Source organism: Pelophylax lessonae (assembly GCF_965119305.1).
Source record: "Pelophylax lessonae genome assembly, chromosome: 12".
NCBI classification, from domain to species: Eukaryota; Metazoa; Chordata; class Amphibia; order Anura; family Ranidae; genus Pelophylax; species Pelophylax lessonae.
In genome coordinates, this window is record NC_138779.1 from 180470721 (window position 1) to 180491692 (window position 20972).

General features: G+C 43.9%; 1 protein-coding gene across 1 annotated transcript in view; it reads right to left on the bottom strand.

Annotated features, from left to right (window-relative positions):
* Window positions 1–20972, bottom strand: part of PRR12 (proline rich 12) — a 196941-nt gene that overhangs the window by 63893 nt on the left and 112076 nt on the right. The window contains exon 2 of the mRNA XM_082273219.1: window positions 2539–2651. Within this exon, the coding sequence (XP_082129345.1) occupies window positions 2539–2651 (113 nt within the window). The remainder of the gene's footprint in view (window positions 1–2538; window positions 2652–20972) is intronic.

Genomic DNA, 20972 nt, shown 5'->3' on the forward strand with positions numbered 1-20972 from the left:
AGAAAAGAAAGAAAAAATGGGCTGTATAATTTACTGGCAGAAAATAAATTTTTTACTATCCAGAGTTAAAACAACAAGGGCAGAAGATTTAATAGATGGAAAGACGAAAAAATGACGAAGGTCTGCCTTAAGGGAAATCTTCCAATGGGTAAACTGTTCTGTTGACAACTGTCTAAGAAACAATTTCCCCTCCTTTGGAGAGATGTCCTCTTACTTACTGCTGTATCTCTAAGGCAGGAAGTAAGGGGATACAAATAGAAAAAAAAAACCTGACAAGGGTCTTAAAGTAATTGTAAAGTCTATTTTTTTCTTAAAATAATAAACAGATGTATACTTACCTGCTCTGTGCAATGGTATTGCACAGAGCTGCTCCTTACCTTCTCTTACTGAGGTTCCCTGCCAGAGATCTTGGCTCTTCCTCTTCTGTGTTTGTCCCCACTTGCTATGGGGGCAGACATGTGGCACGTTACTGAGCGGGGCTGTGTGTTCATAGACACACATAGTGCAGCTCAGCCCTAACCGCCTGCTCGCTGCTTACTGGATTTGATTGACAGCAGCAGGAGCCAATGGCTACTGCTGTTCTAAGCTAAGCTTATAAGACCAGGAAAAGAAAACCTGCAGCTGGGCAAAGTGCTGGATCAAATCAGGAGTCATGTAAGCGTTAGGGAGGTGGAGGGGGAACACAGTAGAAGTTGTTATACCTTAAAGAAGAACTCCAGCTTTTCCTTCCCAAACCAGATGCATTGTGCATGTAAATGAATCACAACCCCGATGTCAGTTTGTGTACAACTTACCTCCTTTAGCTGCATACAGCAAGTTGTTGCATCTGTGATGTCACTCCTCCTCCTGGCTGAATATCAGAGTTCTCGGACTTCCTGTTTCCTTCCTTTCCCAGTCCTGATACTACATCTCCCATGATCCTTTAAGCCTCTATAGCTCCAGGGCAGGCTATGGGAATCACTTGCACCAATTCTGGGAGTTGATGGGGGTGTGTCCTAGGGTTACTGTGGGTGTTTCTGGGCTTTTATGTGGGTGGTGAAAGGTGTAAATTTGTCATACCTCCTCTTGTGTAATTCCTGTCTTGCAGCATGCCAAAGAATAATGGCAAGACTACAGAGGAAGGGCTATGGGAGGGTATTATGAAGGTATTTCCTTCATATGTAAATAAATCACTACACAGAGAGCAGGGCTCTGGGAGGGCCGGGTCTGAGGGCTGGGACTGTTTACATTGGTCAGCATATTTAACTGGGAAGTATTGAACTCTAATTCTGATCTATTCAATCCCACCCAGCAGCAGCAAAACTAGCTTTCAGAACAGGCTGTCTATGAAGGAGTTTCCATCTTGAATAATGCTGTGATCTATGAGGCGGGACTTGGGAGGTTTGGACTTTCTCTGTAGGTGTGACTGGATGGGATTAAATGCTAATTAGGATGTACTCACTCCCATCCACCATCAGAGCTGTGAAGGAAGTTACATCATTTGCAGAGTCTGAAAGACTACAAAGGGGAGTGTTACAGACTCCGGCAGCTGTAGGAAGTGGCTGTGGAAGGGGCAGTCTATCAGCAGGATATACAGAGTGTCACATGACACAAAGCCACAACTAAACCCAGAATACAGGGGTGTTCCGTGAAAAATCCATACCCGTGAGAAAACCATACCCTCGTCACTTCCGGTTCAGCTACGGAGGGTATGGATTTCTCACGGTAGTTAAACTTGCGGCGCTTACATTAAAACAGCTTATCTGCAACATAAATCATCTCCGCTCTTCGCCCTGTCACTGCCCTCATCTCCGGTAATAAATATAAAAGCGGATCACGGAGCCGCGATCGCCGTCACATTTACATCTCATACTCCCGCCGCCGCTTTTATATTTATTACCGGAGATGAGGGAAGTTACAGAGATAGCAGAGGAGATGATTTATGTTGCAGCCGAAGTGTTTTAATGTACCTGCCGCAAGTATTACATTAGACACGTGAGAATTTCATGCCCACCGAGCATGCGCACTTGTCAAATTCTTTCATGTTCATTTACGTATCTGTGGCTCTGAGCATGCGCACTGCTGCGCTGCTCAGCTGTTTCAGACCGGAAGGGACGACGGTATGGTTTCTCCACGGGGTATGGTTTTTTAACGTTACAAGGGGATCTGCAGACAACAAAGCAACATGGTACAGAGGTATGATCTGTACGGAGATTGATAATTCCATTCAGTTCTAGTGAAAAAGCAGTTGGAATTCAGCTTTAATGCAGAGAATGCACTAGGGATAAAAAACCTTCTAAAAAGACTTTAGAACTTCCTACTATGTAAAAAAGAAAAGGTTTGGTTTTGCATACACTTAAGTAGACAATGCATGACAGATAATGCCTCCATTTTCCAGCAAGTTTTGAAACAGTTATATGCTTAAAAGGTTGAGTATTAATGATGATCACATTTTGACAGTGCAGTTATTGATGGGAAACAGTTTTCTCATATTTTCGCTAAAAATAGGTTAATTTTAAGAACACAAAAAAAGGTCTTAAACTGTGTGAGTAATCTTACCTGCTGGATGGTGGTTTGTTGCATAGCCCTGCAGAGGGTGAGGCGTTGCATACGCCTGTCTGTGCAAAATGTCTGTTTCTGGGTGGGAGCCTCTTGAGCTTCCATAGACCAAGCTAGAAATAAACAGAATAAGACTATGAATATCTTTGCACTAAAAGCAGTATTCTTCACAGTAATGTAAAATATCTTATATTCCTCCATACTATAAAACAGAGGGCAAAGTAGTCATACACAGGTAACAATTTCACACTAAATTGTAAGACACCAGGCCAAAGTTTCTAGAGATTATAATCAGACAACAGGATTCAACATAATAATAGCCAATAATTAGCAGATATAGGTAATAATGTACTAAAATTTGCATCTAAACCCAAGGAAAATAATGGACAAATCTTAAAATTAAGGTTTAAGTATACTTTTACAGCATACATGACTAAATGATCATTCCTATGAGAGAATAGTCCATACTGGATTTTCACTGCTGACCTCCAATACAACCTCTTATGAAATGAGGGTTATTCCGCTAATGCCCTTCCATGTACACAGACATGTAAATTAGGGGTGATCCAACATTTTATGCCTTTGTACATATATAAATAGGGAAATATTGTTTTTAATAATGATAACGATTTCATGGAGATTCTTTCCTCTATTGTTTTTAATAATGTTTTTGTTCATTAATTCTAATATAAAATTATGAGTATTGAGTGAATATCATTTAAAGTATATGGATAGCCTTAAGGCTCCATTCACACCTGGGCGTTTTTGAGCATTTTTCAGCTCCAAAAACGCTAAAAAAAAAAAAAACGTTCCAAAAACACCCAACAAGTAAAACCCCATTCATTTAAATGGCCCCTGTTCACATCTGAGCGTTTTAACGCCTGAAGCAAAACGCCTGTAGCTGAAATAAGTACATGAGCTTCTTTTTGGGCTGATTACCAGCGTTTTTGATAGAGGTCAATGCCTGCCTCCAAAAACGGCTGAAAAAAACGCCTGAAAATCGCGATAAAATTGCGGTGAAAACGCTACGCTCAAGTGTGAATGCAGCCTAAGTGAACCTGTGCTTTGAGGCTAAACCAAGAGGTTTATAGTAATGCCCCCTGCCTTCCTGACAGTAAACACCTTTCTTTCCCCCCTCATCTTTATATAGTTGCCAGGAGCTCGAAAAAAACAGCCCTGTGTAAGTTTTGAACTGGATTTCAAGTCAGGGCTTTACAAAGGGTTGACTCTCTGTACAACCTTTATGTAATAGTGCATGACAAATCACAAAGCATAAGCAAGGTAACAAGGTTAAAAGTCACGTTACTATATACCCAGTAGTACCAGAAACTTTATTCGCTCACTTTACGGCTAAATGGAGGGATGGGAACAATGTAAACGTTATGTGCCCTAGCAGGACCAGGCTTTAAAGTCAACCTGTTGCTTTGCTCATACAAAGTTTTTAAAAGGTGGAGCTTGGAGCCAGGGCCGGCCCTACCATGGGTCCCGCTGGGTCCATTGGACCCAGGCAAAACTTGGAGAGGGGCAGCAAATTGACTCCCAAGGTTATTTTTCCAGCAAATTTGTTTGTCATCAGTTTGTGGCGCATTGCGGCATTTCCCCATCTCATACTGCCGCCCGTAGTGCAAACTAATGAGTATGAGGAGGCAGAGCATCTCCTCCGGGAGAACGTCCCTCATGTGATCGTGGTGTGCGCAATGACGTCACACATCAGGGCACTCCATCTCATGCAGGGCAGGCTGGATCTTCTAGGATGGTGGGCACAACAGACACAGGAGTGACAGGAGGAGTAAGGACAAACAGTAGGTGTATGGTGGACCGATCCGGTGGTGAGTTATGGAAGAGAACAGTATATATAATATTTTCTACATTTTAGATTTATATAAAATAATGGATGTGGGGACCTTTTGTTGGGTGTAATTAGGATGTACTCATTCCCATCCACCATCAGAGCTGTGAAGGAAGTTACATCATTTGCAGAGTCTTTTTTTAAAGGGGGGGGGGGGGAGCAGCATATTATTCTTGGACCCAGGCAGCACAATGTCTTGGGCCAACCCTGCTTGCAGCCCACTCCGAATGTCTGCCAAGTGCCAGACAAGCACCATTTCAGAAACTTGAGATTTATGCCATGCCAGACTTACAAGCCATTTGATTAACATTGTTCGGTTAAGCAACCCCTTGTTTTTGCCAAAAAGGCATAGGAGTTTTGAAATGGAAGCACGAAAGCTAAAACCGATGTTCATGTCGGTAAATGTTGTTGCCTACTATAAAGGTTGGACAAATGCCAGCATCGTGGTAGCTTGAAGACTTTCAGTTAGTGTCCAAGCCTTCTATTGATGTCTATAGATACATATGTTCCTTGGCTCCATGAAAATAACCTGCTGACTCTCACAATGACTTAATAGGCTTCTGAAAACTATAAATTGCCTGCCCATAACCGCCAACTACCAAACAAGCAGGTATTCAGCTTTAACACTAAGAACACGTATGCATGGCAGGTTAAAAAGCTATAGCTGCAGGTGTATAGTGATATTCATGTTCTACAATATCTGTTAAACTTGGTGCACATACTGAGAATATTTGTGAGAATACAAGTACGAGAACACTGTGCTACCACTTCTTAGAACATTTGTGACAATAGTCAGAAGGCAAAGAATAAATCTCTATAGCCCAAGGCATTGCACAGCACCTGTGCAAACAAAAAGGGCACACAAGGATGAGCTACATGAATTTCTTGAATGAGCTGAAAAGAATTTCTTGCAGAAATGGAGGTAAACGTCTAAGACGGTATTTGGTTCAGGAAACAATAATTAAAGTGGAATGCAATCAAAATTTATTTCAGGCTGTTAGACTGACCTTTCTTTTAGGAGAAAATGCTTATGTGCTGTTCCATTCAAAGCAGAGAGTGAAACTACATTTTCTAAGGGCACACATTTTTCTCCACAAGGTCCATGCCTTACATCTTGACGAAATTTTGAGTTTTGCCTAGAAGGCCTGCAAAAGCGAGACTCTCAAAGCTCTGGCCTATTAACTTTCACTTTTTAGGAGGCTTTTCTTGAAAAAAAAAAATAATAAAATAACTGTACATTTACATAGATTAACCTTTCCATAAACCCCTTAGGCCCCTTTCACAAGGGCAATCCGGTCAGGTTCGCCTGTTGGTTTTTCAGGCGGACCAGATCAGATCCTCCAGTCTCTTCTATGGAGTGGCAGATCCGCTGGCACCCGCTGCCATCCGATCAGATAAAAACAGACGGGTGGGAGAAGAGTCCGTTTCTATCCAAATGCACTCGTGTGAAAGGGGCCTACATTTGTCCCAATTTTGGACAATCTTCCCCAAAAATGAATGGAGATTCTGCTGCCCATGCATAGCTCAGCTGGGAGACTATGCTGTGGCTCTTAGCAGAAAATAGATATACGGAGTACAAGCCCAGCAGCTCTAGCCGCTGTCTCGGGTCCTCATTGGATAGATTAATATTAGCGGGAGCCATTGGCTCCCACTGTTGTCAATCAAATCCAGTGACACAGGTGTGTGTGTTGGTGTTTTGGGGGGGGGGGGGGGGACGAGAGGCTTGTTGTCTGTGTCAATGGACGACTTCGAAGCACGCCCACACGGGTGCCCCCGTGGAAAGTGGCTCTCCGTGGGGGGCACCAGAAGAGGAGGAGCAACCAAGAGCGACGTCGGGGCACCCAAGAAAAGGAGGATCCGGGCTGCTCTGTACAAAACCCTTGCACAGAGCAGGTAAGTAGAACATGTTTATTTAAAAAAAAAAAAACACACAAACCTTAAGACCCCATTCAGACTAGCGCGACTTGTCAGGCGACTTGTCAGCCTGACAAGACGCGGTCGGTCGCTCGCCATTGAGTAGTACAGGACCGTTCCAATAGGAGCGACACAAGTCGCTCCGACTTAGAAAAAGGGTCCTGTACTACTTTGGGGCGACCTGGGAGCGACTTGCATAGACTTCCATTATGTGAAGTCCCTGCAAGTCGCGCCGAAGTCGCGGTGCACGCGACTTCACAGGTCGCCCCCTCGAAGTCGGATCGCCTCAGTGTGAACCGGCTCTTACAATCACTTACTTATATTCACCTTCTCAGAATATACTCCACATACCACCAGTCAGAAAGTATTATTTGAGCCACTTATATCATGAGGCTCTTATTTAGATATTGAAGCCTAGTACACACTGCTAGTTTTTTTTTTTTTTTCTTCTTTCAACCCATTCCATGAAATTACTTTTTATCCAGTGAAGGACTAAACTTTAAATGGTTGACAATTTGTTTGCTAAAGCACCGTGAGTCATAAAAAAATTACCCTTAGTGATACGAATCTCCTCCAACCCCTTCTGATCTACAGGCACTTGCATTGGCTGCACTTGCATTGGCTGCACATCATCGCTCCAGACTGGCTTGCTGATGGGGATAACAGTAGGCCATGTCGGCTACTTCTACTCTCCACCAGAGGTGCATGTGACAGCGTGACAATGCAATTGGAAGACCGTTGTCAACTCATGAAAGGAAATGCCTGAACAAGGACCATCATGGCGGGATCACTAAGTGCTCTTTTAAGGAAAGCTGAAGATTTAAAACTATTGAAAACTACTTTTGAATTCTTATTAACATGTTAAACTTTATACAGTATGAAATTTTAGTGACTGGGTTTACATTTACTTTAACTAAGGGAGTATCTGGGGAATGCCCAAAAGACATCTTTTAAAACATCATTAAAACAAGTGGAGGGGGCAAATATTTCCAAATGATTGCAGAGAACAACGTAGACACTCAGGCTGTTAAAGTTACTCATAAGCATGAGTACTATTGATTTTTATATAGTTTAATCAATTGTTAATTTCCCAGTGCACCAAAAAATGTGTAGATATTATTAACATCTACTTCAGCAAACATATTACTGTGTTCATATTAAACCAAAAACTATCAGCGCAAATCAAATAAGTGATGTATAACTCAACACAAAATCACTGTACGTGAATAAAGTGCACAGATACAAAACATCAACATGTGAAAATAGACACTGTCCGGCAGCATACACCAATCGTGTTTCACAAATCACAATAAACTAATAATAATACAAAAATGTGATGCGCCAGAAACACACAATCAGATAAAGTGATATGACATAAATTATTGTGAGAAAATCCAGTCCGTAAGGCACCCAATGGTGCTCGTGCTCCTCGTCGAGAGTGATGCTCCTCTGACTTCCTCGGTAGGGGTCACCCCTACCGAGGAAGTCAGAAGAGCATCACGCTCGACGTAACGCGTATAGGGGGGCGGATCGTGCGTGACCGACGCAGACCTTCTCTCCGGTGTACTACGATTTTGCCAATACAGCAGGCACGGCTGAGTGCCTCATAAATGTGAGTTGAACGATTTTTCTTCAATAAAGCCCATTTAAAACTACCAAACAGAGAGCACTAGATTTTGCCACATTTTTTCCCCATGCATGTCCCGTGATCCCTGGGAGGTGACGAGCAGAGAGGTCCTTTCCTGGAGTCTTCTAATCTTTGTTATATGCATTCGCTGGCCCGTTTGGGTCTTGCAGGAAGGTGAGAGGCCATTCCACCTGGTGGAGGGATTCACATAGCGGTGTTCACAATTTGTTGCTATTTGTCACTATATGATTTCTTCATTTGAACACTGGGACAATATATATTGTTTTGAGCACGAGCACCTTTGGGTGCCTTACGGACTGGATTTTCTCACAATTATTTATGTCATATCACTTTATCTGATTGTGTATTTCTGGCGCATCACATTTTTGTATTAATATTACTGTGTTCCACTAAATATAAAAAGGAAAAAAACTGAAGATTTCACTCTATACATAAGCATGTATATCACAATATTGCTGCGCTGAAATAAATAAATTATAATGATAAAACCTCAAAAAAGGCGAAAAGCAGCCAACACAAATCCTGAAATGACAGATCAAAAGGCAATGTATATATAAATGTGGCGCTAATCTAAAAACTGTTTACACAGAATGTCCATATAAATCCAGGAGATAAACAACAGTTCCTAGGTGACCAGTGCGGATATATGTGAAGATCCTTATGCAAAATAAAGGTGAAGATCCTTAGTGGGAGAGAGCCACCACCAAACACCCGTACACACTGACTCTTACCGGATGTATATGACCCTCATCACAAAGGTCATATAAAGCATGTAACATAGGCAGATAGGATCCTTCACTCCTCCCGACCACACAGATCCCCGGGGCTGCTCCTCCCGATCACCCGCACCAGGCACACTAACTACGAGCCGAGCCGGAGCACAGCCTGTGCCATCACTGCTGGTCACTGATGCATTAGTGATCGACCAGTGGCAGTTAATTAACCCCTTTGTGCTGCATTAGTGCAACCAGTATCAGTGTTAATTAACACTGGTTGCACTGATACTGGTTGCACTAATGCAGCACAAAGGGATTCATTAACTGCCACTGGTCGGTCACTAATGCATCAGTGACCAGCAGTGGCAATACATTAACCCCCTCATGCAGCATAATACAAATACCATTGGTAATTAAATTAACCACATGCCAACCCGTCGCAGTATATATACTGTGACAGGGTGGCAGCGACAGGTGTACGTTGTTGCCTGTTTTTGGTGTATGCCCCTGTTCTATCTATTTTAAAATCATTTGGGGGAAAAAAGTCATTTTCGGTTTTCGGCCAAGGGCCTCCTGCATTTTTCGGTTTCGGCCCAGAATTTTCATTCCGGTGTTCCGTGAGAATTACCTACCCGTGAGAAAAACCTACCCCCGTCACTTCCGGTTCACGGCAGTCTGTGTAACGCGAGCAGTTACATTAAAACAGCTGTGCTGCACTATGAGTCATCTCCGCTCCTGTCCCGGTCACTTCCCTGCTCTCGGCTACTAAATATAAAAGCGGCGCTGGCTGTATGAAAAGATAAATCACGGAGCCGCCAGCCGCTTTTATATTTACTAGCCAAGATCAGGGAAGTGACCGGGACAGGAGCGGAGATGACTCATAGTGCAGCACAGCTATTTTATGTCACCGCCGCGTCGGTAGGTTTTTTTAACGGACACCGAGATCGTTTCAGACTAGTGCGCATGCGCACTAGTCTGATCCTCAGCTCTTCCATTAGGTATCCGGGGCTGTGAGCATGCGCACTGCTGCGCTGCTCAGCTGTTCCTGGCCGGAAGTGACGAGGGGTAGGTTTTTCTCACGGGGTAGGTAATTCTCACGTTACACCGGTGCATCCCTAAAATCTGCAATATGAAATGTCATGTAGCCATGTCTGGAGTGCATGTAGACAGGTAGCACTGAGGTTTAAACATGAATGATAAAAAAAAGAAGATGAAAACACCAATCCCATTTTATTGGGGGGGAAAAAAAAGTATTTTAAAACCTAAAAAAGCAAAAAAAAACAAAAAAAACAGTGCTTTTGCAAACATGGGCTTTGTATCTGCCTTGGGGCATGAGGCCATGTTATAGCTTAGGAAGCGGCGCTGAGGTGTGAACTGAACTCATAGGACCCAAGGCAACCGGCCTTTACTATGCTTTGAACAACCCAACGCATCTGATGTAAATAGGCCCCTTATGGTGTCAATGGGCCCCTTAAATCCTCTATTATTTTACAATTCTACACATACAGAAGCTATAGACCGCATCTACGGAGCGCGTATGTCACGTTTGTACGCAGGTGGGAGTCTAGACAAGAGCGCTTCGGAATTCTAGCAGAGAAACAAATTTCTGACTCAGCCGCATACAAGAAAACACGAGGTTACGTATTAAATACATACGTGAGGCAGCTGTTAATTCACAGAAGCTTCACCCGCAGCACCGCGGCGGCTATTTTTAGACAGACGTTTTTAGTGTAATAATGAGGGATTATGGAGTTGTATTCCTCCCCATATGCTTGCCATCATCATTATTTTTCTCTTTTCTTTTTTCTCTATGTACGCTCAGCAGGCCGCGCTGCGCGGAAAACACAATGTTTACATAATCAGTGAATGTGGAGACAGGGCTGAGGCTGGCCTTTCACACACAATCACAATTCTCCTGCTATGTGTCAGCGTGGGGATGAGGGAGACATCACACACTCTGCACTTGACAATTATTACAGCAGCGTGACAACAAGCAGCGACGGACAGAAATAGCAACAGAAAAGGCTTCTGGGTAAAGACCGCCATGGAAAGAAGGCAGAGGAGGAAGATAGTTGTAGCTAATCTATCCATGGAAAGCGGATCTATGCATGGCCTTGCAGCTGCAGGGGAACTACAAGTGCCAGCTTGCAAGTGGCTAAAAGGCCGTGATGAGGCTTGTAGCTTTACAATGATACAATTTTTGAACTATATTCAGAATAACGAAAGCAAGTCTTAAATTTATTGTAAACGTTCTTTTTTATTTTAAATAAACATGTTGTACTTACCTGCTCTTTGTAATGTGTTTGCCCAGAGTTGCCCTGATCCTCCGCGTCTTAGGTCCTCCGCTCTACACTCCTCCTTTTTTCCATGTGCAACCATAGGAAGCGGATTTCTATAAAGGCCCACATGCAGGCTCGATCCAGAGTCATGCTGTCTGTGTGTCTACTGACACACACAGCGCAGCTGGACGCCGCCCCCTCCTCACTGGATTCGATTGACAGCAGCAGAAGCCAATGACTCCCATCTGCTCTCACTGAGTCCAGGGAGAGAGTTGCTGCTCCTGGGCACAGCGCTGGATCGAGATCAGGCTTAGGTGAGTATTTAGAGGGGCTGGGTTTGCCAAAATCTTAGTTCTGATGCTTTTTTTTTTTAACCTTTTAGCTGTATTCCCGAGCAGTCGGGGCACGGAGAGGATCGGGAGGAAGATCCGCCGCTAGACACCGCCGGGATACATCGCTGGATCCCGGGGACAAGGTAAGTAACCCAGCTTTCAGGATCCAGTGATGCTTCTGGCGGTACCCTGAGTGTGGCTCGGGGTTAAATTTCAGAGCCAAAAGCGGTAACCCCGAGCCACACTCGGGGTACCACAAGAAGTATCGCTGGATCCTGAAAGCGGGGTTACTTACCTTGTCCCCGGGATCCAGCGATGTATCCCGGCGGTGTGTGGCGGCAGATCTGCCTCCCGATCCTCTCCGTGCCCCGGCTTCCGTCTCCTGCGACGTGATGTTCGCAGGGGGGTGGAACCGGCGGCAAATTCAAATGTAAAACACACCAAATACACGGATACAATGCAAAATAAAATATAGTCACATTAGTTTGCCCCCCAGTGCCCTTTTCCTGCAGTTTTACTGTACTTTTATGTATATATATATATATATATATATATATATATATATATATACACACACACATATACATACATACATACATACGTGTGTATATATATATATATATATATATATATATATATATACACACACACACACACACACACATATATATATACAGTATATATATATATATATATATATATATATATATATATATATATATATATATATACACATACACACACACACACACTTACATACTTTAACTTATTTATAGTTTTTTATTATATTATAATTTATGATTTTGTGTTTCAAACGTTATCATACCCGAGATGTTATAAAGAAGAACGCACAGTAAAAAAAAAAAAAAAAAAATCATATATAAATAGTTGGTTTGGGCTGCTCACTCTTAAGAATTACATGCAAAATAATTGTACCACTTTCAGCACCTAAAATCCGAAAGAATCATACCGCCAGGGAGGTTAATTTGTTGCTGGGCAGATTAAAAAAACAAAAACAAAATGCAAATCGTGGTAAAAACGCATTACATATAGGGATGCACCGAAATGAAATTCTTGGCCGAAGCCAAATAATAATGAAATGCTTGGCCGAAGGCCGAATACCGAACGTGGTGTTTTGCTTTTTTTCCATTTATTTTGCCAATTTTTAGGGGGCACGCTGATGGGCACATTTTATGTTAGGGGGCACGCTGATGGGCACATTTTATGTTAGGGGGCACTCTGATGGGCAAAACAAAACACTTAAATCAGCGTTGCTCTTAACATAAAATATGCCCATTAGCGTGCCCCTTAACATAAAATATGCTCATCAGAGTGCCCCTTAACATAAAATATGCTCATCAGCATGTCCCTTAGCATAAAATAAGGGGCACGCTGATGGCCACATTTTATGTCAAGGGAGCACTCTGTTGGGCAAATTTTTTTTCTTTTTTTTTTTTAAGGGGCACTTTATAGGGCACTCTAATGTAATGAGCATGGCAAGTGGCAACAACATATGGCAGTCTGCACACTAATGCTTGTGCACGCTCGCTGGACCTAGTGTGAAGGAGCCGCAGTCAGGAGCAGGGGGCGGGACGCGCGCGTGACGTCACACCCCCTACCCGCGGCCGGACAGGACACCGGCGGCGTGTGAGCAGGGAGCCGCAATGAGGAAGGGGAGCGGTCCGGGCGGAAGCATCGCGCGGGCCGCCATTTAGTGACCGCCGCTGACATTGTTCGGCACAAAATTATTCAGCCTTTTGACTTATTCGGCCGAACACCGAAAGTGCCATTTTTTCTATTTTCGGCCGAATAATGTTCGGCCGCCGAACATTCGGTGCATCCCTAATTACATGCTTTTCTGAAGCTTCTCCGTTGAACTCTCATGAAACCAAAAACGCAAAAAAAGCAGTTTTGAAAAAGTCCCTGATCCTTTCCAAAAACGCATGGATGTGAACGTGTTCTATAGGAAACCATGTTAGAAAAATGGCCTAAGCCCCTAAAGGCAGCTTAGTAGAAGCTTATGCGTCCATGCACACAAAAGCTTCTAGAGGAGTTTTAGAGCAGCATTTAGAGGCAGCCAAAGCTCACGTTGAGCGTTTGGGCATTAAAAACAGCAAACGCAGCTAAAAATGACAATTAGGTGCTTTTTTACTGTTAATTTTCTCCTTCGAGGAGAAACAGCATTTACAATAAACCAGTGTGCATGAGGCCTACAGAGGAGCTGAGAGGAGGAATATCAGGAGGCGGGATAAGTACAGGAATTACTGCTTACAGGAAAGGACCATGGGATATGTAGTCCTTAGAAAAGGAAATTGAACAGCAGAGGAGAAGCTGCAAAGCATGCAGGGAATCCAGGAAATTGTGGAAAGAGATGGCTATAAGAGCCCATTCACATTAGCGCAACTTGTCAGCCTGACAAGTCGCGCTCGGTCACGGTCCATTGATTAGCACAGGACCCGATCTAATAGGAGCGACACAAGTCGCTCCGACTTAGAAAAAGGGTCCTGTACTACTTTGGGGCGATCTGGAGGGGACTTGCATAGACTTCCATTATGTGAAGGCTCTGCAAGTCGCGCAGAAATCGCGGTGCACGCGACTTCACAGGTCGCCCCCCAAAGTCGTGTCGCGCTAGTCTGAATGGGCTCTAAGACAGGCAGCACTCACAACATGAAAGATTTTTCAAGTCATCCCATATTGAATTGTCAATAACTATTGTTTATATTATTATATAGTGTGGATGTTATAAAATGAAAATGTGTACTACCGCCATATATTTCCTTTAACTGGTAAAACTATGTATAAAAATGACATACAACAGTACGGAAACAGAATAATTAGGCAGCTCTTGGCTATTAAAGCACCAAATATCCTGCACCACCAATACAGACTGGATTACAGAAAACACCTCCACTGCCGGTAAGCAAATGTAACTAAAAAAATTACAAACAAAGCCTGCCACGTCATAGGAAAAATACATGATTGTTGACCGCTTTACAAAATGCTATAGGTCTCCCTTTCTTAACATTGGACCAGTAGAGCAAAGCCAAAATCCTGGGTGAAATCGCACAAGGACAAGAAATGGGGACAGCATGGTCACCAAGACAGGAAGCAATGACAATTGCCCTAACGGGGCTACAGATTCCAATAAAAACCGCGCTTTAAATAAAAAATTGCACAGATTAGGGTTTTAAAGTGGAGCTCCTGTGATGAAAAATATTTATTCTTGTAGTGGGGAGGGGGACCCTGTGCAATGACTTTCATTGCCCTGGTTGCTGATGGTATTCTCCGTTGCCCTAATCTCCAGAACACGGGCATCCTCCCGCACAGTGTGGGCTGCTGGTCTTATGCCTCATTTCCACTGAGTGGTACGGTACGGTTCGGTTCAGTACGGTACGGTTCGGAACGGTACACATTGCGTTTCCACTGCCAATAGTACCCTTTCATGATAGGCGTGGTGTAGCAGGAAAGCTGTGATAGACGATTCTCTGTCAACCAATCAAAGTTCTGCAGAGTGTAGCTCCACCCTGTTGGTACGGCATTAATGTGCTTGTTGCCCCAACAAAAGGGTACCAAAAAAGTGGTACAGTACGGTTCGGAATTAGGGTACCATTCATAATGGAAACGGCATAAATAGCGTACAGTACCGAAACGGACCATACCAGAAAGCTCAGTGGAAACGAGCCATTATATTGTATGGGACGACATTTACGGGATGACATCAAAGAGCTGCCACTGGCCAAGCAGTGAAGGAAAGAGGCTTTAGAGGACAGGTTGCATGGGGAGGGGGGCTGCAAGTGCGAGAAATAAGGGTCATCCTCTGGAAATGACCAGTTAGTTACCCTGTTGTAGTGGAAATGGGGACCCACTGCAGTTTTATTTCCCCAGAGTTCAGCTTTAAATCAGGGTTTCTATTCAATGCTTGTTTCAGGAAAGTGACTTGAAAGTCCATGGATCAGCACAAGAGCTGAGCAACTACCATTTTAAAAGGTGGTTAGCCAATGTCCAATGTCTCATTTCCTTTAAACAAATAAGAAAGTACACTACTGAAGGACAAATAAAGCGGTTGGAACTGGATCCAAAATATAATCTACTGTATATAACCTAATTTATGAATGTAAAATTGCTATGGCATTCAAATTAACTGGCAGTTCTACAACCTGCAGAATAAGAACCTCCAACAAATTATGAGTCCCATCACCGCCAACACAAAAATAATAATGTAGGTTTAACTACAAAAACAATTATAATCTGCACTACCACAAAATAAATATATCTAAGCCAACTATACTACTAAAGCCACAACAAGAAAAATTATGGCCAAAACATGTGTGTTACCTTATCCTAAATGAGCAAGGCGACAGTCCCTCCTTTTTATTAGTGTCAATTAATTACGTATGCACCTGTATACCAACACAAAAAACACCTTGCCTACATCATGAGCCAGTCTGGAGCAAAGAACATGTCAGCCAGTAGAACCTATTTTTCCAAATCCCTGGAAGATTTCCGAGATACAGAGAAATATCTGGATTCTGCATTTTCATCAGGGAGAATTTCTACATTGAGAGGGGCTGGGTTTAACTTTTGACTTTGCCCAAAGTCACATAATTGTAGGATGTCTTAGGAGCCCATAGGTATCAGAGGGAGGAAAGAAAAACCGTGTTGTTAAGCTTGCATCTTGTTGTAGTCAAGCACTTTTTTAATTTGAGTCAAGGTGAATTTTATGGTAGCCCTAAACCATGTAGATCAGCCATGGTTCCATGGGGCCCTAGTGTTCCCCCTGAGGGTCCTAGGGGTTCCTTAAAACACTGCCAATTTACCTCCTTTCTGATGGTGCCTGCCTAGTTCCAAGGCCAAAGCTATTTGGCATTGCAAGCCCGATGAAGACAATCATCCTTCCCAATGACTCTGGATAAATTGGTCTTAGAAGGGATTCCCCAAAACTAAAAATTATTTTAAGGGTTCCTCTTTGAAACAGGTGATGTAGATGCTTAAAGTGGAGTTCCACCCTAATTTAATACTTACCTCCATCTTCTCGCTCCAGGTCACCTGAAAAAGAAATGGATAATCGCATATTTTTTTTTTTTTTTTACTTACCTCGTAGCGAAGAAAATATACTTACCTTACTTCCTTCTTCCTCCTTCCTCGGCCGCGGCCCATCGTCACTTCCTGGCTCTGCAATGATTCCTGGGAGCTGAACGTCATCGCTCCCAGGAATCATTGCCCCTGCACCGGCCCCGACGTCAGTTCCGGGTCGCGCGCGTCATCCCCCTTCTAAACAGCTTCTGGGCATGCCCAGAAGCTGTGGAGGGATGACGCGCGCGACCCGGAAGTGACGGCGGGGCCGGCGCAGGGCATCGTGGGACCGAAGGCGGAAGACGCCGCCGAAGAGGATCTCGCTAGCTTTAAGCTGCCCACATCTGAGATGGCAGCGCTGGACAAGACGTTTTCAAGGTAAGTATTTGTCCTAACAGGTAAGTGCAACCCGAGACAGATCAGAGGCTAGCCATTGTGGAATGTACTAGCCCTGACTGTCCCGGGGGTATTTAAAAAAAAAAATAAATAAATCCAGGGTGGAACTCTGCTTTAAAATGCCACATTAGGTGATCTGCATCCTATGTCTTCCGCTACATGCAAAAGGGGAGGGGTGTAATTTTGGCAGAGGTCTAGCACAGACAAAGCGCATGTTCACTTTAAATACCACCCATGCTAATAGAGGAAATCCTAGTAGCATCACTAAAGTTATACTACTACCAAGTCTGCCATATACATTTGTAAAGCAAAAAACACATGGACTGCAAAATAAAAAGAACAAATCCAGAACTCTAAAAGACTTTACTTAGTACCCAAATAGATGCTGACCTTCCCAGAACAGATAAGCATACAAAAAGCTTATTTGGCACAAGATTTCTATTAGTCATAACTTGTTTACCCCATAAATCTGAATATACTATGTCTGCCAGTTTTTGTTCCTATCAGAGTTTAGATGGAAAAAAAAATCATTTTAATTAGCTTTCTGTACTTTTACAAGAAACAAAATAAAACTTAGCCCAACCCAAATTGATATCTCAGGGTAGGTAGATGTCAGCGTGAACCATTCACCTGCACTGTCTAACTCTTGAGGACTACAAGACTTGGTAAGATCTCGGCACCAGGGTTCCCAGCTCCACCCACCTTGATGGGAATTTTCCACCATAGTGGAGTTTACGTTTGTTTTGCAGGAGAGGTGAAGCTTAAATAATATGTTACATAGTTAGTGAGGTTGAAAAAAGACAACAGTCTATCCAGTTCAACCAATGATGTGTGTGTGTGTGTTTGTGTCAATATTATATTGTATATCCATGTATGTTGTGGTCGCTAAGGTGTCCATCTAATAGTTTTTTGAAACTATCGACACTCCTTGCTGATACCACTGTGAAAGAGAATTCCACATCCTTACCGCACAGTAACAGTGAAGAACCCTTTACGCAGTTTAAGGTTAAACAACTTCTCTTCTAATTTTAATGAATGGCAGCGTGTCTTTTTAAATTCCCTCTCGCTAAAAAGTTTGTTCCCTATGCTAGGGTACGGTATTTGTACATTGATATCATATCCCCTCTCAAACGTCTTCTCTCCAGAAAGAATAGGTTCAATGTTTGAAGTCCTCCAGTCCCTTTATTTGCTTTGTTGCCCTTCTCTGGACTCTCTCCAGTTCCAGCACATCCTTCCTAAAAACCGGTGCCCAGAACTGGACAGCATACTCCAGATGTGGCCGGACCAGAGTCTTGTAGAGTGGTAAAATTATTTTATCTCTGGAGTGAATTCCCTTTTTAATACATCCCAGTATTCTGTTGCAGTAGCTTGGCATTGCTGAGCTTGTCATCTACTAGGACCCCCAGGTCCTTTTCCATCCTTGATTCCCCCCTAGGGAGAAACTTGCGTTCGTATTTCTAGCACCCAAATGCATTACCTTACATTTTACAACATTAAACCTCCTTTGCCATGTAGTTGCCCACCCCAATATTTTGTTCGGGTCTTCGTGTAAGGTTTCCACATCCTGCGCAGAAGTTATTGCCCTGCCTAGCTTTGTATCATCTGCAAATACTGAGATTGATGAAAACCCAACATTTCATATTCCTGATTTGTACCTGCTGTACCATGTACTTGTATGAAAAAATATCATGTTCTCCTTGTATTGTTTCCTGTGTGAAATTCCTGGGGTTCTGCCAGTCCCTCTGCTTTACAATCAGAAACTGACTACACTCGATATGAGAGCACAGCATGGTCAGTTCTCTAGCTGTGCTGAGAACTCAGCCTGTTCTCCTCCAATGATCAGACTTGTGCTGACACACCCCCCTGCACAGACATTTACTAGGAAGATCCGTGCACTGCTGCTTCTTCTCCCCCAGCTGTCTGAGCTCCTTCTGCAGCTGAGAACAGAGGGTATGTGATCAGCCTTTAAAAAGGGGAACAAAATTGGATTTATGTTTATTATACCTACTGTATACACAAATGTTTTGCCTTTCATTTCTATTTTAAATTGAATGGGTTGTTTTACAAGATGAGGGTTTACATATACTTAAGGCTGCGTTCACATGTTAGCGTAGCGGACCGAAGGCAGAATTACAGCGATTCTGCCCGCGATCCGGAAATCATTGCAAATCGCGGGATGCCTGTGCGTTGCCGTTGATTTGCAATGGCACCCCAAACGCTGTGCGATGTTGCCGCGATTTACGCCTGCCGAATCGCGGTAACATCCCGCAAACAAAATCGCGGGTCGCATGACGCCCCAAAGAAGCTCTTGTACCTTTTTTGGGCGTCATGCGACCCGTGATTTTGTTTGCGCGATGTTACCGCGATTCGGCAGGTGGAAATCGTGTCAACATCGCACAGCGTTTGGGGTGCCATTGCAAATCAACGGCAACGCACAGGCATCCCGCGATTTGCAATGATTTCCGGATTACGGGCAGAATCGCGGTGATTCTGCCCGCGGTCCGCTACGCTAACATGTGAACGTAGCCTTAATGTTGAGTCTGTGGGGCGCCAGGTACTCAACAGTGAGTTTTGAGGAATATAAGAAGCTACTATGTGACTTGGGTGACCAATGTCTTCGCAGAACTACAATATTTCAAGTATCAAAAAAAGGAACAGAGAGTTTTCCTGCTTGTACTGTGATTGACATAAGAAACCTAAAAATAACGGAATTTTTGTAAAATCTTACCTGTAAAATTCCTTTCTCTGAGTCCTCCGACAGTCGCCGCCTCTTCATATTCGTCACATATGGGGTATTAGACTTTGCTCCGAAGGAGTAGCTAGGCAACAGAATATGTTAACAATAAAGCTTTAACATATCCCACCCTCAAGGGGTGGTCCCCTCAGTCAATACCCTCCTACTTCCTGCAACCATATCTCAGTTTTAGTGGAATAGCAGTAGAGTATACATTCAAACCCCAAAAGAGGGGCGGGGGCGGCGACTGTCGGAGGACTCAGAGAAAGGAATTTTACAGGTAAGATTTTACAAAAATTCCGTTTTCTCTTACGTCCTCCGACAGTCGCCGCCTCTTCATATTCGTCACATATGGGGACGTCCCAAAGCAGTGCAAACATGAGGGGTGGGAAACGCATCCGCGCCGAAAGGCAACGCAGTCTCCACATCAAAGAAAGGAACCTTACCAAAGGAAGGAAACCAGCTGGGCAACAGCAAAAATAAGTGCTCAACAGGAGCAACAACCCAGGAAAAGACAAAAAACCAGGGGATACAAAACTTATCCCAACAGCCAGGAGTCCCCAACAAGGGACCCTAGGGAACAGCCGCACTAAGAACCTTGCGGCCAAAGGAAGCATCCGCCGATGCCTGAACATCTACTTTGTAGAATTTTGTGAAAGTGTGTACGGTCGACCAAGTCGCCGCCTTACACACCTGGGCTACAGAAGCCCCATGACGACAGGCCCAAGACGTACTCAGAGATCTAGTAGAGTGCGCCTTCACAGGCACAGGGGGAACCTTCCCCTGCAAGGCATAGGCCTGTTCAATGGTCTGCCTGATCCATTTGGCAATGGTAGAGGCGGAAGCCGCCATGCCCTTCCGAGGACCCTCTGGAAGAACAAACAAGGAGTCCGTCTTTCGAAAAGACTCAGTCGATTTAAGGTAAACCCTAATCGCCCGAACAACATCCAGAGAATGCAATCTCACCTCCTTTGGATGTTTAGGCTTCGTGCACAACGAAGGCAAAACAATATCCTCGTTAAGATGGAATTCCGAAACTCGTTTCGGCAGAAAAGAAGGATTAGGTCGCAAGACCACCTTATCCAAATGAACAACCAGGTACGGAGACTTGCAGGACAAAGCCGCCAGTTCCGACACTCTGCGAGCCGAAGTGATCGCCACCAAAAAGGCGACCTTTTTGGACAACATAGGCAACGAGATCTCCCTGATCTGTTCAAAAGGAGCACGTTGTAACACAGACAGGACTAGATTCAAGTCCCAAGGGGGCAAAGGATCCCTCCTAGGAGGAACCAGATGCCGCACACCCTGAATAAAAGCGCCAACCAAGGAGTTGGAAGCCACGGGACGTTGAAACAGAACGGCCAGCGCAGACACCTGACCCTTTATCGTAGCCAGCGCCAAACGCTGATCGACACCCGTCTGAAGGAAAGACAGCACACGGGAAACCGAGTACGTGCGGGGTGAAAACCCCCTGGACTCACACCAGGCAAAAT